Source organism: Anthonomus grandis, chromosome 2 (assembly GCF_022605725.1).
Source record: "Anthonomus grandis grandis chromosome 2, icAntGran1.3, whole genome shotgun sequence".
NCBI classification, from domain to species: domain Eukaryota; kingdom Metazoa; phylum Arthropoda; class Insecta; order Coleoptera; family Curculionidae; genus Anthonomus; species Anthonomus grandis.
This window is the reverse complement of record NC_065547.1, coordinates 16042709-16061699: the sequence shown is the minus strand read 5'-3', so window position 1 is coordinate 16061699 and position 18991 is coordinate 16042709. Positions and strand designations below refer to the sequence as shown.

General features: G+C 34.8%; 2 protein-coding genes across 7 annotated transcripts in view; one reads left to right on the top strand and one right to left on the bottom strand.

Annotated features, from left to right (window-relative positions):
- LOC126733602 (uncharacterized) overlaps nucleotides 1-18991 on the top strand; it is a 189196-nt gene that overhangs the window by 53658 nt on the left and 116547 nt on the right. The window lies entirely within an intron of this gene.
- The window catches only part of LOC126733595 (uncharacterized), a 54757-nt gene that overhangs the window by 23508 nt on the left and 12258 nt on the right, over nucleotides 1-18991 (bottom strand). For 4 of the 6 annotated variants that reach the window (XM_050436944.1, XM_050436945.1, XM_050436947.1 and 1 more), the window contains exons 2-17: nucleotides 15199-16264; nucleotides 13852-15147; nucleotides 12399-13793; nucleotides 12205-12345; nucleotides 11640-11928; nucleotides 11425-11582; nucleotides 11086-11367; nucleotides 9998-10180; nucleotides 9747-9940; nucleotides 9448-9690; nucleotides 9142-9393; nucleotides 8927-9085; nucleotides 8683-8871; nucleotides 7662-8633; nucleotides 7315-7602; nucleotides 6990-7263 (exon numbers count right to left, since the gene is read on the bottom strand). In XM_050436944.1, coding sequence (XP_050292901.1) covers nucleotides 6990-7263; nucleotides 7315-7602; nucleotides 7662-8633; nucleotides 8683-8871; nucleotides 8927-9085; nucleotides 9142-9393; nucleotides 9448-9690; nucleotides 9747-9940; nucleotides 9998-10180; nucleotides 11086-11367; nucleotides 11425-11582; nucleotides 11640-11928; nucleotides 12205-12345; nucleotides 12399-13793; nucleotides 13852-15147; nucleotides 15199-16264 — 7381 coding nt within the window. The remainder of the gene's footprint in view (nucleotides 1-6989; nucleotides 7264-7314; nucleotides 7603-7661; nucleotides 8634-8682; nucleotides 8872-8926; nucleotides 9086-9141; nucleotides 9394-9447; nucleotides 9691-9746; nucleotides 9941-9997; nucleotides 10181-11085; nucleotides 11368-11424; nucleotides 11583-11639; nucleotides 11929-12204; nucleotides 12346-12398; nucleotides 13794-13851; nucleotides 15148-15198; nucleotides 16265-18991) is intronic. The other 2 variants (XM_050436946.1, XM_050436948.1) reach the window with 2 other exon arrangements.

The window sequence follows — 18991 nt, the reverse complement described above, 5'->3', positions numbered from 1 at the left end:
TTTGTTTCTTGGCTTATTGTTGATTCTAGTTTGCCCACAATAACACCTATAATTTAACCCATGTTAAAAATAATTCTACGCTCCTATTATAAATGTGTTTTAATTATAACTAAAGAAACCTAGACTAAGGTGAGAGGTGTAATCTATAAAAAATAAATTTTATATTTTTTTTTATAAAAATTTTTTTAACGGTTTGTACCTGAATGTAATTTTAATTGTGTCGTGGTTTTTGTATTTATTGTTTTAATTTTTGTACACGTAAAGAACATTTATTTTAATAGTGTTTTTTATGTACTTGAAATTACTTTGTTTTATCTCTTTGATTACTTGATTCAATTTCAGTGTCCTCAGGATGACTTAATATAAGTCGAAACGTCGACATTTAAGTAAACAGGTTTCTGTTTTATTTCTGACCCCACCCAACAACCCTCCGTAATATTGAATTCATTTCATTTACATATACAACCTCCATTTAATTCTAAACACTTAACTGAACGTTCACACATACACCAAAAAAATAGGTAAAGCGGCCTACTCACGAGCGAGCATCGAGCGAGCATGTTCGTCAACATGCTCCTCAACATGTTGTTGCGGTAGCCACACACAATTGCAAATTTTGATCGAACCTGGGATCGAACATTAGTTTAATACCAAAGAGAAGGTTCATATACATCATCAGGTGAGGTCCCCGTTCCTTTTGACTTGATTACTTTTCTGACTTCTCTTCGAAACGATGCCCGTAAAGATTTTATTTTTTTATTTACAAATTCTTTATCCGCATCAGGGAAAATAGACTTGCATTTTTCTACCATTGTCTGCATTCCCTCCTCTTTCAGATGTTTGTTTGAATATTGCTTGTCTTTTATATTCCACAAGCAAGGCAGGGATTCATAAAGTTCTATAAACTCTTTCCAGAACTCTTTATTGTCGCTGAAAGACATTTTTTTAATGTGTCCTTTTCGCAATACTGGGTACGACTAACCACGCTGACGTCGGCAACCTGACACAGCGGTACACAAGCTGCAACATGCTCGGCTCTCATTGCGGTTTTTCGATATTTTCCAAAAACCGGCAACTTGGCAGCGTGTTGCGCAACTTAGCCCCACACCAACAAATTTGTTGTCACCAACCACGTTGATGAGCATGTTAACGAACATGCTCGCTCGTGAGTGGGCCGCTTAAGTACCATACTGCTGGTTTAGGGTCTGTAAAACTAAACGAATCAAAATCTTCTTCATTTCATGGAGCTGCTATTTCACTTTAATCTTCATTAATCCCCATATAGTTTTAATGGAACTAAGCTTTAAGGACACTCTGGTGAAGCTACTGGCCATGGAATTGTTGTCAGTTGCTGTTCTTGCATCCAAGCTTGAGTATAGGGAGAAGTATGACATCTTGGGTATAAAGGCTCTAGATATGAAGCATGAGCCGTTTTAAGAAGAATACCATTTAAAATATGAACATACTTTCCACTATTAACAGTGTCATCAACTATACAGAGAGGAGTAGCACCGCATTGAGATATTGCTCCCCAAACCATTATTTTAGTAGGAAATTTGAACAGTAACATTTTCTCTTGAGAGGTTTTTGAGATGGTTTGCACCAATCTCGAAACAATTCGTTCGCTTGAAACAATAGTTGCGACATTATTTCACAAAACTCACGCCTATTTACAATCCACAATACTTATTAGATACTGTTGTCATGTAATTTTATTTATGGGCCATTATCGGCAAAAACTACTTGACGCATTATTGTCTTAGAACGTTACCAAAAGAACATACATTTTATCTTTTACCCGCTCTATTTTAACAGATACCAAAAAACCGAAAACACTTTCTTATTGGCCACTTTATGTGCTTTACAATTTGATGTATAAATAGTTTAAATCCGACGTTTCATCCCTCACTTATCATCATCAACTTTCATTGTTTATATGGACCGAATAAAACTACACCCTGTGTATAAAACTATTTAATGACACATAATCTTTAAAAAAGTTTTATGGTCAAAAAGTCACTTTTTATGAAAATTTGATGTTTATGTCATAGTGTTCATTCAAAAAGCGCTTACCCATATTAAAAAAGAGCAAGGATTAACTAACTAAAGCATTTTTTACATTTGATATTAGCTTTTACTATAACAAGAATTTAATGCTAATAACGACATAAGTTACCTCTTATTAATATGACTTGTTTATATTCAATACAGAATTGGCAAGTATGCCCTACACGAGTAAGTACTGGAAAAACAATTTTCACTCATTCCAACGAGATAAACAAATTAATTTCAAACGTTTATCTTGACATTTATTGTGTTCAGTACTTTTAGATAATTATTTTAATAGTGTTTTCTTAGTTAATTTGTTTTTGTTATTTAATGACTTATGTTAGTATTTATGTTATATCAAAATTTCGTTCGATACATCGTTGTAATTGTCCTTAAATATGCTTTCATACAGAGGGTGTAGTTTTTTTCGGTCCATATAAAAAATAAAAGTTGATGATGATGACTCGGAGACGAAACGTCGGACATAAACTATTTATACATCAAATTATAAAGCACAAAAAGTGACAATGAAAAAGTCCTTTCAGTTTTTTGGTATCTGTTAAAATAGAGCTGGTCAAAAATAAAAACCATTTTGCCAAATTTAATTTTTTTCCGTGGAAGTATTCGGAATTTTAAAATGGTTGAAACTGTATCTAATTAAGAATCGAATTGCGTAACTTAATTTGTCTTTTTTACTCCTAAAGGAGTAAAAAAGACAAATTTGGAGAAACCAAGCAATGGGAATAAACTTATCCTTATCTAGTAGAGCTATTCAGAGTTTTACTAGCACATTGCGTGTTGCTACTAACAACCGACATCTTTTTGAACCTAATTTAAAAGGATAGCTAAAGTTGAATTTTTTGAAATTAAAACAATGCCAGTGATGTTTCGGAACTATGGGATCAAACTTCTAGGGATTGTTCAGTGCAACAGTAGAATCCATTTGAGTATAGGAACCCATGTCCGGAAATGTGTCACTACGCCATTACGGCCCTAAGACGCGTTTAAATTTAGAAAAAATATTAATTACCTAAATAGGATCTGATGCATTTATTTTTACCTTTTGTATATGATACCATCACAACAATTGTTTAAAATGTCTTCCTCCAACCTCAATACACCGATTTAAACGCCGCACATGATTTCGGCGGACTACACGAAAAATTTGATCCTCGTTTTGAATGATTTCAAATGCTGCTGTTATTCGTCCAATTAAGTCTAGCTCTGATTCTACTGGAGTTTCGTAGACTAAAGACTTACATGTCCCCACAAGGAAAAATCGAGCGACGTTAAATCGGGTGACCTAGGAGGCCAAGAAACTGCTCCACCTCTGGCAATCCAACGGTGCCCAAACCGCTGAGGCAAATACTCGCGTACTTGTACAGGAAAGTGAGCCGGCGCTCCATCATGCTGAAACCACATTTGCTGTCTAACGTTTAGTGGAACATTTTCAAGGAGTTCTACGAGAACTTCCTCCAAGAAACGCAGATAAATAGGTCCTGTTAACCGTTCCGGTAGAAGGTATGGCCCAATTAAATAATCATCAACAATGCCTGCCCATACGTTGACAGACCAACGATTCTGATGTTTTCTTGGAAAAATTGCATAAGGATTTTCTTCGTCCCAAACATGGCTATTCCTACTATTAAAAATACCGTCTCTTCTAAAAAAAGGCTTCATCGGTCCACAAAACATATCGTAAAAAATTTGGTTGTGCAATGATGTGATCCAGAAGCCATCGACAATATTGAACTCTAGGATGATAATCGGCTGTAGTCATACCTTGAACTTTCTGGAAGTGGTAATGATGGAGTTGTTGCTCGTGTAGTACCCGCCAGACAGAAGCGTTACTCGTATTTATATTCTTAACAACGTCACGTGTGCTATTTGATGGTTCATCGGCAACTCGCTGAAGCACCTCTTCTTCAGATTCGACCGTTCTTACGGTTCGAGCAACACCAGTATCATGCATCTTGGTCTTAAACATGCCTGTCTCAGCGAGCCGCCGATGAACCGCAATAAACTTTTTGTATCCAGGATGCTGTCGTTCGGGCTAACGTTCAACGATATCACCGCGATGCTGCTCGTGCATTTCAGTTTGTTGCTCCGTATGCCAAATGCATATCCGCCAATTCTTGATTGGTAAAGTTTTACATTAGCAATAAATGTTTAAAAATTGTTAGCTATAAAATTTTTAAACATGACTTTGAGAATTGATATTGATAAGCGTTGATTTTAAACAATTGTTGTTATGGTATCATGTACAAAAGGTAAAAATAAATGCAGCAGATCCTATTTAGGTAATTAATGTTTTTTATAAATTTTAACGCGTCTTAGGGCCGTAGTGGCGTATTGACGCATTTCCGGACATGGGTTCCTATACTCAAATGGATTCTTCTGTTGCACTGAACAAACCCCAGAAGTTGATCCCATAGTTCTGAAACACCCTGTATAATTTATAATAATAAGTGGTTTGATAAAACGTGCTAAAACATTAACGGAATAAGTCGATGAAATACATATAAAAATCGGCATAGATAGTATGATGGAGTAGGATTTTTAAAAGTTTGTTTACTACTACAGCTGTGGCAAGAAAGCGGAAATGAAAATCGAAAGGAAAAACGTCTTACGTATGATAAAAATAGTATGTATACCTATGAATATGAATGGCTTTGGAGTCTGGAAATTATTTTTAATCGGACTAGCGAATGGTGAACAAGAAAATGTTGAAAATGTTGAACTGCTATGGTCTTTTCTAAAAATCAGAAAATTAGAATATTTTTATTTAAAAATTTAGTTTTGCAATAATTTCCTTATTTAAAAAATACATAGGCTTGGAGTATCCAATATAACAATAAAATATTGGATTAACAAAAGTAGTCCACCGTTAGCGGAAGCCTACGTAAATACTAAGCATATCCATCAGTTTATAGAGAAAAATAATGGGTATTGGTTTTATAGATTACCATATGGAATCAATAATTTTGAACCACGTATTTTAATACCCAACTTTACAGACTATGTTATGGCAAATAAAAATATATTAATGGACACTCTTAACAAGTTTCTAAACTAATTACAAGTTTACACAGATGGTTCTAAGACTGCACAGGGCACAGGATGTGTATTTACTATCCCTAAATTGAAAATGCTTCTTTCACGGCAAAAGCATTGGCTATACTAAAGGCTTCAGAATATGTAAACAATGCCAATACTTCCTTTAATACTTTAATTCTGTCGGACTCTAGATCAGTCATACAAACTCTAGGTAATGGACATAACTAAAACTATCTAATCATTTTCAAAATTAGAGCTGTTCTGGTAAATCTTAGCATATATAACAAAAAAATTGTCTTTATTTGGATACAAGCTCACTCAGGATTATTGGGTAATGAGTTAGTAGATAAGGAAGCAAAGAAAGCCTTATTTCCAATGTGCCACGCAACCCTTATAATAGAAGTTACCACAAACAAAAAACTATAAGCAGTTTTTGTTAAATTTTTAAAGCTATGTAAAAATAAAATATAATTCACATAAAAACTAGACTTGCAATAATGAATACTAAAATCATAATAGTATAAGCTAAAATAAAAGCAGTCCCTATATTTTTTTGACACAAGGCCATTCAAAAAAAAAATAGAATATTTTAAAAAAACTATGAAGCTTGGACAAAGTCTGGATAAAAGAAATCTGATATACAGCTATATAAAAATTGTGTACAACCTACAATTTGTTTTTCAGAGAAAAATAAAGGAAAATATTAATTATAGAAATCAATCCTCCTCCTAAATTACATTTAATGATAGACGTAGTGAATAATTTATTTAGGAATATGCATGTCAATTAAGTTTGAAAAAGAAAGTCTAAAATAGGCCAAGAACTGAACGTTTCTCAAGATGCTTGTTGATGGTAGTCCATCATTCTACGGGAAATGCTTATAAAACGCTTTTAGATAAAGTTGATCTTTTACGATCAAACCAACAAATAGGCTGTTTAAAAAATATGTTTCCCGGATTTTGGCAATGTAGTCAATTCTTGATTTTAACTTGAACTCGGCTCTAAATTCGAAAGTTACATTAAAAAATAAAAAATCTCATAAAAGTTTCTTGATAGATTTAGAAATTAGTGTTACTACAAAGGCGCATGCTGTAAAACTAATGATTGTATGAATATATTATATGTTCATAAAAATGATCAAATATCTATTGGAAAATTAGTTTTAAGAAATGAAACTGATGTTTTTTAAGATGAGACCTCTATTAGTGGTAATATGAAATTAGTACGAAAAAAAAATTGCTATTTAAGTTTCTTAAAAAATTAACCTTAAAAGTGAGTTATAAGAAGTAATTTTTTTTCGAAAAATCTTTCAAATGTACCTAGGATAAAATGCAATAATAAAATAAAAAGTTTTCTGACCCTCTTGTTTAAAGTTGGTTCGAGCGTACCGTGCGCTATCTTGGAAAACAATTTAACAAACAATAAATTTATAATAAATAATAATTTTAACATAATTGTCCCTGTTGTATACGAACATTGTTTTCTATTTGTCAGAACATTGATGATTTATGTACAGTATTCCTTTATTCCAATTCAAGGATTTGACTTAAGTTTTTATTTTTGAATTTGGTGAATTTCGCTTTTTTTGGTTTTACATTTAGGCGTGCATCTAATAAAACATCTTTTGATAAACTATCTTTTGAAGTAAAGAATTACTATTCTAACTTTTAAAATGGCAGGCGGACGCCATCTTGAAAATAAATAAAAGATGAGCGCCTTTAAGTATTTATTCAATTTTTTTCAAGATGTTTTCATTTTACGTCAAAAGATAATTTAAATAATAGTAAAGTGACAAACTTTATTCCACCACCAAGTTACTTCGTAACCTATATTTATGACCTTCTATTTATCAGAAAGTCTATAGTAAAATATCTAAAACTTACTTCCGGTCGTGCAAGTTATGCCACACCCTTTCGCTTTTTTCGCCATATTCCAAGGATACTTGTCCTTGAACTTTTTAATCAATTTATCCTTAAAGGACATGGGCTTATTCATGGCCTTCGAACAATCCTTCTTGCACTGAGACCTAATGGGCTTATTCATAGCACCGTCGCAACTTTTCGATTTGGCACAAGGATCGGCTTTCTGTTTGCAACAGGAATCTGGCATACTGTATTTGGAACGACTCTTCTTAAGGCAATCTTTCAGCTCTTTTTGCTAAAATGAAAAAAATAGTTTTGGGAAATTATAAAATGCTTTAAATCTTACAGCTGGGTCCTTTTCAGATCCACAGGGATCATCTTTCTTTTTGCAAGGATTTTTAGCTTTTTTACAAGGATCCGCCATTATTTTACAAGGATCTTCTTTTTTGCAAGGGTCCGCGTTCTTACAAGGATCCGCTTTCTTCTTGCAAGGATCGCCTCTTTCACAATTGCTGGATGTTTTCTTGGTGGTAACCAATTTACCACATACCTTTGATCCAGATTTCTTTGCTGAAACTTCCTGGGTGGGGCTTTTGGATCGCGCCTTCTTTACGCATTCTTGCAACTTAAGCATCTGGAAAAGTGTCCATGGATTGATCTGAATTATTTAAGAAAGATTTTAGCTAAACTTACCTCAGGACTTGATTTACAATCACTTTTACAGGGTGCAGCTTTCTTACAGGGAGCATCTTTCTTTTTACAAGGATCTTCCCTCTTCTTACACGGACCTTGTCTCTTACAGGGATCCTCCTTTTTCTTGCAAGGATCGCTTTTTTGCTCCCCAGTATTGCATGGAACTTTTCTTTTGCATATATCATCTTGTTTCTTACATGGATCTTCTCTTTTCTTGCAAGGATCCTCTCTCTTCTTACAAGGATCTTCTCTCTTCTTACAAGGATCCTCTCTCTTCTTACAAGGATCTTCTCTCTTCTTACAAGGATCTTCTCTCTTTTTACAAGGATCCTCCCTTTTCTTGCAAGGATCTTCTCTCTTCTTGCAAGGATCTTCTCTTTTCTTACAAGGATCCTCTCTCTTCTTGCAAGGATCTTCTCTTTTCTTGCAAGGATCTCTCTTTTTGCATGGATCCTCTTGTTTCTTACAAGGGTCGTCCTTCTTCTTATATCTGTTGCTATAATCCTCACGTTTGCAAGGAATGCATGGTTCTGATTTACTTCGTTTGCAAGGATCCTCTCTCTTCTTACAAGGATCCTCTCTCTTCTTGCAAGGATCTTCTCTCTTCTTGCAAGGGTCTTCTTTCTTCTTGCAAGGATCTTCTCTCTTCTTGCAAGGGTCTTCTTTATTCTTGCAAGGATCTTCTCTCTTCTTACAAGGATCTTCCTTCTTTTTACAAGGATCCTCCCTATTCTTACACGGATCCTCCTTCTTCTTGCAAGAATCATCCACCTTTTTACACGATGATTTGGCTTTCAAGTCCTTGCAAATTTGCTTGCCCTTCTTGCACATTTTCTCCGCAATTTGGCAATTATCCTTTTTTTTATTAGCACAGGGGTCCGATTGGGGGCACTTGCAAGAATCGGATTTGGCCGGATGTTTCACCATTGCTCCTTCGGATTTGCTTTTTTTAAGACACTCCTGCAAGGCCATCTGAAAAAGAAAACGATCATTTTGAGCCTTTGCGACCTATGGTGTTTACTTCTGGATTAGCTTTCGATGATGCACACGAATCTCTTTTCTTGCAGGGATCTTCAATTTTTTTACAAGGATCTGCCTTCGTTTTACAAGGATCGCCTTTTCCCTTACAACTGCTTTGTTTGCCAGAACCTGACGGAGGCAGGTGTTCTTTGGAGCGTTGCTTCTTGATGCAATCCTCCAGTTTACCCATCTGAAAAATACTAGGTTAAATTCCGTAATAATCAAGGAACAGTTCACGAAATCACTTCTGGACTCTTTTTAGATGATCCACAGGAGTCCTTGCAAGGATCATTCTTCTTCTTACAGGGATCATCTTTCTGACAACTGCTTTGCTTTCCAGAACTTGAGGCTGGAAGGTCTTCTTTAGAACGTTGCTTCTTAATGCACTCCTCCAGCTTATCCATCTAAAAAACACCATTTTAAATTTGGCAATAATCCAGAAAACAGTTCGTGCAATCACTTCTGGACTCTTTTTAGATGATCCACATGAGTCCTTACAAGGATCGTTTTTCTTTTTACATGGATCTTCTTTTTTCTTGCAAGGATCGCATTTTTGCCCCTCAGTATTGCATGAGACTTTTCTCTTGCATATATCATCCTGTTTCTTACATGGATTCTCTCTTTTCTTGCAACTGCTCTGCTTTCCAGAACCTGATGGTGGAAGATTTTCTTTAGAACGTTGTTTCTTGATGCACTCCTCCAGTTTGCTCATCTGAAAATTCCATTTTAAATTGCCAATTAATCAAAAAACAGTTCATGCAATCACTTCTGGGCTCTTCTTAGATGATCCACAGGAGTCCTTGCAAGGGTCTTTCTTCTTCTTACAAGGATCATCTTTTTGACAACAGCGTTCTGGGCTCTTTTTAGATGATCCACACAAATCCTTGCAAGGATCATTCTTCTTCTTACACGGATCCTCTTTCTGACAGCTGCTTTGCTTTTCAGAACCTGATGGGGGAAGATTTTCCTTAGAACGTTGTTTCTTAATGCACTCCCCTAGTTTATCCATCTGAAAAATACCATTTTAAATTTGTCAATTAATCAAGAAACAGTTGATGCAATTACTTCTGGATTCTTTTTAGATGATCCACATGAATCCTTGCATGGATCATCTTTTTTAGATTTAGCAGCTCCTTTACATTCCATGCTGCTACGCATGTTGACACACGAGTAAAGATTGATATTGTCCAGTTTGGATTCTTTTATGAAATACTCTTTTTCCGAATTGTATGCAACTGATTTAGCATCATTTTCTTCATCTGAGTATATATGGTAAACATTATATGTTGGCATCCACATTAAATTATTAAATGTACCTTTTACATCCCTAAAATGTTCATTGTTCTTACCAATAAGTCGCAAGTACCAACCAAAAACGCCCCTGTCTTCTTCGATGGGATTTTTAAACTTTATTCTTCTAAATGGAGAATAATTGAATCTATCAGGTTTCTTGTTTCCTCCATCGCTATTTCCACTGGAATCGCAGATTTCCCCAACGCCTGAAATGTATTAATTCACATTTTTATGTGTGGAAAAACACTGAAATTTGTGAAACCAAGTAACCCAAGTGCCTCCTATGCTTCAGAACCATCCAGATGCCTGGAAAGGCTTTAGATTTAGACGAGTTCATGGAAAACCAGAACGATTTGTGATTATTGAAGGCAGTGCGAAGTAACTCTTGTGCATTTGTATAGAAGTGATTCACGTTTCTTAAATTGAGTCATTTCAAACGAAATAGGAGTAAATGAGTGAGTTTAGCTCTAAAGAAACTCCACAGAAATGAAGTTTATCTAGAGCAATTCAGCTTCCTGGAAAGAGTAATAAAGTGGAAAGTTCAATTAAAAAGATCCAGAGAAGTTTGGAATTTTTGATTTTATTTAGGACTAGGCAAAAGCAATAGACAACCAATAGATGTGCTTTATCTAGACTACGAAAAAGCTTTTGACGAGGTACCTCCTGACCGTCTATTTTAAAAGATGAACCAATTTGCTTGAATAAGAGTGCAAATATTGACATTCAAACAGAACACACAGAAATCTAGAGCCTCCAGAGTGAGGGTCAATGGACAGCTGTCAAAGACAAAACCAGTTCTTAGTGGCGTTATTTAAGGTTCAGTCCTTAGACCCGTGGAATTTACTTGCTATATTGCGAATCCAGATAAAAACTTGCAAACTAATAGTCAAGCCTCTGCAAATGATAAGAAGGCTTACTGCATAATCCTGGATGCAAGACTAGCCTATAAAGCTCAACACCGACAATTGTACTATTCTGCATATAAGAAAAGGCAACCCACAAACTTGTATGACAGTTTTCAAAATTATGTGCCATATCCCTCTACAAAACCAAATGGAGTCCCTGGACAGAAAGAATTTAGACTCTCCTAAAGAAAAAACCAAATATTTACCGGAAGATTGCCCACATCTGCTTAAAATAGGCTGGCTCCTACTTAAGGTAACCACAATAGGAGCTGCCTTTTGCCCATCCTTGTGTTTCCTGACAATCATCATGCATAAATCTGAAATTTTTCCCGAATAAGTTGATCCCAAGGTATCCTTTTGTAATAGGGAGGAGTCCATATCCAGTAAAGGGTCGGATCTGCTCGCACTGCACTTAAACCCGGCATTTTCTGGATACCCTTGGCATTTCTTCGGTTTCTTTATCACGTTCTTGTCTCCCATATTCTCCGCTGTAAGAACCAGTTTAAATAAACATTTTGATTTGAAATAATCGACATTTTTCGCACATTTGATCGTAACAGGCTTCCACTGTTTCACAGTTTCTGGTTTGAATTGTACCGGCTTCCCACATGCCATCTCTTTCTTCCTCCTGGCTGCCTCTTGCATCTCATGGATCTTCTTTTGCTCCTCTTCCTGTTTCAACATGTAAGTCTGATCGCAATACCTGCAAACCACACAACTGTCCCATTCCATTCCGCGATAACACCTGGACATAAATTACCTGTCGTCTCTCTCGCACACCACCTTATTGATACAGCAAGGCATCTCACGTTTACAGACGATAGGACAACAGGTTTCGTCTGCTTCTTTGCAAGGTGGTGCTGGTGTCTTTGTTTTGAGGTTACACCCTTTTGTCTCCGGACATACCGGAGATGTTGATAAACCGATTGGAGGGGTTGATGGTCCAGGCAACCTGGACGTCCGACAGACTTCCTCCCCTCGCAAAGTATTTATAAAAGTCTCCGGGGGTTCCAGGTTGCAACACGGGCAAGCTTCGTTCTTTGAATAGTCTAAAATATATTGGGGGGTCTGTGAAAAGAGAGGAAAACGGTATCTAAGATGATCGTCTAGAGAAATTTTTGTTGAATGTCTAAGGGTTAAATACATTTCGACAAGGTGCTAATGGTGAACGACGTTAACTTAGTTTTGAATCAATCGTTTACCACTTCGACATCAGGTACCTTAGAAGATTTAGCTACTTATAAGGAAACGCACTATTTCTTTATCAATAACTAAAGTGAAAAGCAGATACTTATAAAAAATAATTATTGTAATGAAGCTCTTACCACATTTAGCGACTTCTTTCATGCCCGCTAGACCATGTTCCGCCTCCTTTTCCGGTTGACAATCATGATTTACCGGTGGTAGACATTCAGGCTCCTCATTACAGATCTTACACGGTTTTTGAAAGCATTCAATCGGAGTAACTGCAATAAGACATTTTCACTAATAAATACTTAAAAACCAAAAATCTGCTCACCTTTGGGACACACAGCATCACAGTCAGTCATTTTCCGTAGACACTCCTGCTGTCCACAATCAGGACTTTTATGCCTAATTTCTGGAGTGTGAGGAGGGCATTTCTTACCACACGTCAGTTCCTTCCTGGGGATCTCATCCGCTAAGTCACACGTTATTGGTTTCTTGCAAGGGTTTACAGTGCAACATACTTTGGCTTTTTCACAACAGACTTCTCCACCACTGAGCTCGTTTTGAGCCTTGCAGGGCTGCTTTGGTGGGGTCGCTTTCCAGTTGGCACAATGAGATTCTTCAGCTTCTTCGAATGGATTGTTGCAAGGGTCAATTTTACATAGGGTCTCTGGTTTGGTGCAAGTCACTGGGCATTCTTTTTCTTCCTTACATGGATCACAGGATTTTTTACAGGGGACCGAATTTCGGTTGCACGGTTTCCTTTTGGTGTATGGAGAGCGTCTGTTGGAAGTGTCATCTGGTTTGCCAGATTTATCTTTTTTGGATGAGTGGTCCTTTTTGGAGAGGTCGCAATACAGTTTACATGGATCATCTGTCTTACATGGATCACACTTTTTTTTACACGGATCTTCATCGTCCCTACATGGTTTTATGTCTCGTTTCTTGCAAGGCTTCTTTTTCTTGCAAGGATCTTCTTTTTTGTTACACACTCCTTCACTCTTTTCTTCTTTGCAAGGATCACAAGATATTTTGCATGGATCTTTTTTACAGGGATCACATGATTTCTTACAAGGATCACAAGTTATTTTGCATGGATCTTCTTTTTTACAGGGATCACATGATTTCTTACAAGGATCACAAGTTATTTTGCATGGATCTTCTTTCTTACAAGGATTGCATGACTTCTTACAGGGATCACAAGATATTTGGCATGGATCTTCTTTTTTACAAGGATCACATGATCTCTCACAAGGATCCGGCTTGCAATCATCATCCTTCTTACAAGGATCACCTTTATTGCATGGTTTTTTAAAAGCGTCTGCTTTGCCAACCTTCTTAACAATAGCGTCATAGATATTAATCTTTTTACTCGCATTGCATAATTTTGCAGCTAAATCACATTCTTCTCCATAAGACTTCTTAGCAAATAAATCTGCTATCTGTTGCTGTGGCTCCTTGTAAATCTCCTTGACTTTTTCCGGGATCTCAATAGAGGCATTAGCTTCTGGCTCCTTTTGGTCCAGGATCTTCTCTCTGGGGTCGTTCATTTCTGGCTTTTCAGAATTCTCGTTTATTTCGATCTTCTTCATTTCTCTCCAGGGGTATTTCAGGTGCAATTTGCCCTGGCGTTGTGGAGTTGTGGCTTTAATAAGAGGACGTACCACTACTGGGGCCTTCATGGTGCTCAATGTTACTGATAGGCGCCGTTCCATTCGTTCAATTGCTAAGAGAAGGAGATTCTCACTACATGTTGAAGATGATTAAAACTTTTGATTACTTACCAGACTTAACCTCATCATATTTTAAGAACTCCTTTTCAATTATAGGCTCAATGATCTTCTTGATTGCTTTGGCGATGTTCTGCTTGGACTGTTCTCCCAGCTCAATCTTAGGCACCGTATCAATAGCTTCACAGATCTTTTGGTTCAAACTATCCTTGGGATCCATGAAGAAGAGATTATTACCGATATTTTCCTTGCAAGCAGTGGTGTTTATTAAACTCTTAGATTTCTCACTTCGATTCTTGAAAATCTGCAGCAATTTAGTGTTATCGATGTATTTGAAATGATTTTTGTTGGAAAACTCGTCTGCAAAGTAAGTTTTATTGACGTTGTGCCACGAATGGCTTTGTGGAAACACTGGTTTGGGCAGCACCTGAAGTGGGGCGCCATTATCTGCTTTTTCAGCTTCCCTCTTAAAAAGACTAATATCAATGTTTGGCTTGGCAAATTGATATTTGGGTGGCCTGTATGCAGATGTCTGTGTGACCAATGACTCCTGGTTCACTCCAGGTTTATGTAAGCTAATTTCTGGACTTGATTTGCTTTCAGGCTTTGCAGTAGGCATATTCTCAGCAGAGTTTTTAGCAGCCTGAGAAGGTTTCTGCACCTCGGAGGTGTGCTTCTTAAGAATATCACAAGGATCTTCTCGGTCGTAGCAAGTAGGTTTTTTCTTTTTAGGGAGGCAAGGGTCATCCTCTTCTTTTTTTTTTACTGTAGGTATTTTGCAGGGAGCCCTCTTAATTCCTGTGCCACAGTCCGGGCATTTCTTTTTGCCCAGTTCCATTTCTGGATAATTATGGTCGGGACTCTCCATGTTGTTCATTGCCTCTAGGATTTGCTGGGTGTTGTTCGGGGTAGCTGGAAGGCCAGCTTTAATACCTTGTAGCTCCTCTGCTCGCTCGGGTTCTGCTAGTTCTTCTATGGTACCTTCAGGTTCTATTTGAGATAAGGGATTTCTTTCTGCGCATAAAATTGAGGAGCTGTCAAGGTTGTTCGGAATAAATTGCATAACGTAGGGGACTCCACCATCTTGAGGCAAGATGACCTTTTGGTTAGGGTTTATCAGGAGGGCTTTGCGTGGCGCGTATTTCTTTCTCCTTTCCTCGTCTTTCTTTTCTTTTTCTCTTCTGGCTTTTTCTTTTCGTTCCTTCTCTTTGGCTGGGTCTTTGGTTCTGGGTGGTTGCTTCCGTCCGCAGCTTCCACACGGGCTTAGAACCTTACTGATAGTTGAAAGATTTGTTTGGGCTTTCACTAAATTCGGACAGGATTTGACTGTTAATGGTTCTGGATCTGCACCTGTGAAAACAAATTTGAATGAAATTCAGTTTTTTTAGAAGTCAACCTCACCTGGCAGATAATCCTCATAAAACATCTCTAGGGGATAAGGATCTTCAACCTTAAGATCATCCTTCTCCGGTTGCAAAGAGTATTGATCAGGAATTTTCTTGGCTTCAAACTTGAAATTGTTCGTAGGTACAAAACTGTTCGTCGACTTACTGCTTTGGAGTTTGATCAAATTAAAAAGGGTAACGGTTTGTTCTCCTGCAGTTTCTTCAGAGGCTAAATTCTGATCTTTGACCATAACCACTTCTTGTTGTGCCCTAGAATCTAGTTTCCCGTATGAAGAAGTTTCATTAGCAGCTGTTCTCGGGGGCAGTTTTGTATATGTACTAAAGTGCCTATAAGGGTGCCCAAATTTATTCCTATTCATTATAGAGTCATTATTTTCAAAGAACTCTGCCAGTCTCTTCTTGTTTTTGGATACGCATTGTTTACACTCCACGTTTTCGGCTAAATAGTGAAATTTCACTTTGTGTTTGCCTCCTGGTTTGGTCTGGATCTTGTTTCCATTGGTTTTTGCCTTGGCTTCCTCGTTTAAGTTTATAAGGGCTTTTATGGGGGATTTCTTAGATAATTCTTTAAAGGTTGACATAGGCATGAATTGGGATGGACTTAGAGTTCTTAAGGTGTGAAGGTTTCTTGTTACTAGACTGCTTCCTGCTACACATTTTAAACTTTTGTCTAAAAGCTTTTTCTTCACATTATCATTTACTGGTTTTATACATGGGGCATTACACAAACGATCCCTATGGTCATTTTTCCTTTTTCTCTCCCCCTGTTTGTTTTTTCCTTTTAGTCTACTGACGCTCCTTTGACTTACATTTTTCTTCACTCTGTAGCAAATTTTTTTAGTATTACTCCTCTTCTTGGGTTCATTCAGGATTTTGTTGTAGTTGGTACAGAAGAAGTTGTCGAAGGTTGGGATATAGGGGTTTAGCTTTGGTGGTAGAGATCGGGATCTTTGGGAGACTTTTGGGTGTTCGTTAGGTTCTAGGGTGTTGCAGGTGCTTGTTCTTGAGTTTTCTAGTGCCGAGAGTGATGGGGTGATATTTCGTGATAAGTATTTGATTGACTGTTAAAAAAACGGCTCTTTAAGTAAATTATTAAATAACTTTATTACATTAAAAAGTTAATATAGATGATCATTGAATTGCTTGAAAAAATTAGTTTAAAAAGCGTACCATATCGGTGGACTTATCTCACTTTTTAAATAAAATAATTTAAAATAAAAAAGAATTAATATTTGATGAAAGTTATTGATTTAAATTGCCGACAACAGTTTCAAGTGCCGATAGAAAAAATTAAAATGACGGGAAAAAAATCGGAAAAAATGACGTGTATGATGATAGAGAAAATAGGAAATTTCGGAACAGACTCAATAAATGGATGAACATAATAATTATTGATTTATAATTTTTCAGAAAATGGTTATATGGAAAGTAGATTATAAATAAAAATAACAAATATTCATTTATACTATTTGGCAATTGAAAACTCAATGGTGTAAATTCTGTTCCAGGAAATATTGGCAAGTTGATAGAAAATTATTGATTTAGGATTAATTTTAAATTTCAATATTATTTTCTTTGATTTATTGATTTATGAACGTTGACAGTTTTGATTGGATATACACTAAGAGCATCTGCTGATTTCAAATTAATTTATTTTTAGGCTAATTAACTTTAGAAATATACAAAACTCTAAAAGTGATAAATTATTGATTTAGAGTTTTATTTGGTTGCCCGTTGAAAACATTAACTCAAAAATTTGTTAAAACTGTCAAATGAAAGATTGTTGATCAAATTATTAAAATTATTAATTTAAAGGGTTATTCAAAGAGCCTCTTTTATAAATCTAAAAATTCCAAAAGAAATTAAAGAATATTTAAAATTAATTAGAAATTGTTCACTTAAAGTTTTTTTTATATCACTTATAAAATCAAAATCAAAATACATTTTTACAAAAAATAACGCAACGCAACCTTTGATAACTTTTTACAAGGATCAACTTTTTTTTAAAGAAACGTTAATTAATTCATGAAAATAATATATTTTTTTAAGAAATTTGGTTAACAAAAAATTATCGATTTTAAATGTTTTTGGGTTATCTATTGATAAAAACGGCAGAGGTAAAAATTACAAGAATCAACATTTTTTGAAGGATATATGTGTAAATTGATGAAAAAATATTGATTTAAAGTTTTTTTGGGTCGTTTATTGAAAAATTTGAATCATTGAATAAAAATTATTGATTTAAATTATTATTATTGGCCTTTGTTGTGGAAATAAAATTGAAAATTTGAAAATTTTAAATTGTGATTTCAATAAGTCAAAGATTTTAATGGTTCATAAAAATTAAATCGAAAATTTTAAAAAATTGACTATAGCGGAGAAAAAAATGATAAATGGTATAACATTTAATTCATTTTTTTTGTGTCGCTTATTGTAAAAATAAAAATAAATTTTTACAATGAGCGTTCCACAATCGCTTTAATTCAATAATTCCTTATTGATTTTGAACACTGATCAGTTTTTACAAAAATCTAAAACTTTTTAAAGAAACGTTGATAAATTGGTGTAAAATTTTCCAAAAATGTATTATTTTTTTAAAGATTTTTTTTTAAATAAAAAAATTGTGATTTTAATTAGTTTTGAGTTGTTAGTTGTGAAAATTAGACAAAAATTTCAATTATAAAAATTCAATTATAAATGAAAACAAAAGTAGCGGAGAAAAAATGACAAGAATCATTTTTTTTTAAGGAAATATTAGTATATTGATTATAAATTATTGATTGAAAGTTTTTTGTTGTATCGCTCATTATAAAAATTAAATAACTGAATCGACATTAATTGATTTAAGAGTATTTTTGTGCCCCTTAATCTAAATAAAAATTACAATGAGCGACCCAAAAACCATTTAAATCAATAATTGTTCATCAATTTTGAACATTGGTAATTTTTACAAGAATCTTAAATTTTTCAAAGAAACGTTGATAAATTGATACAAAATTACATGAATCTCACTATGGCGGATAAAAAAGTAATAAATGTTTAAAATTGACAAGAAATTATTGAATGAACGTTTCTTTGTACCTCTTATGGTAAGTAAAATAAATTTCTACAACTAGTTGTGTTTTTGGACAAAACCTTTTAAATAAAGCAATTTAGATATACACAGAGAAAATTATGGAGATTAAAAGATTAAAAATCAATCATTTTTTTATCAATATTGAACATTGTAATTTTTTATAAGAATTTAAATTTTTTCAAAGAAACGTTAATAAATTGATGAAAAACTATTTTCAGGTGGCTTATTGTAAAAATAAAATCGAAATTTTAAATTGGCAGATAAAATATTTACAAAAAACTGATATAAAAATATACATTGAATATTGAAAAAAAAATGCTTATTATAGAAATAAAATAAAATTTAAACTGGTGGATAAAAGATTTAGAAAAACCTAATTTTTTTTTAAGAAAAAAGGTGATAAAGTTGATGAAAAATTATTGATGTAAAGGTTCCTTTAAAGATTCTTTTTATTGGGAAAAATTAAATAGAATTGTAACGAATGTTTAAAATTGATAAATTATGAATTGAACATATTTTTTTTGTGACGCCTATTGTTCAAATAAATTAGAAAGTTTAAATTGGCGAAAATCAAGTCAAAGATGGCTCTTGAATAGACAAGACGTGGTGTTTGTCGCTCTTCAAAAATCCTCCTAATTAGTGGTTTTAAAGGTTTTTTTCTTAAACATAAGTGATATTAGGGGTAAAGAGTAACCTCTTTTGACGACTGACC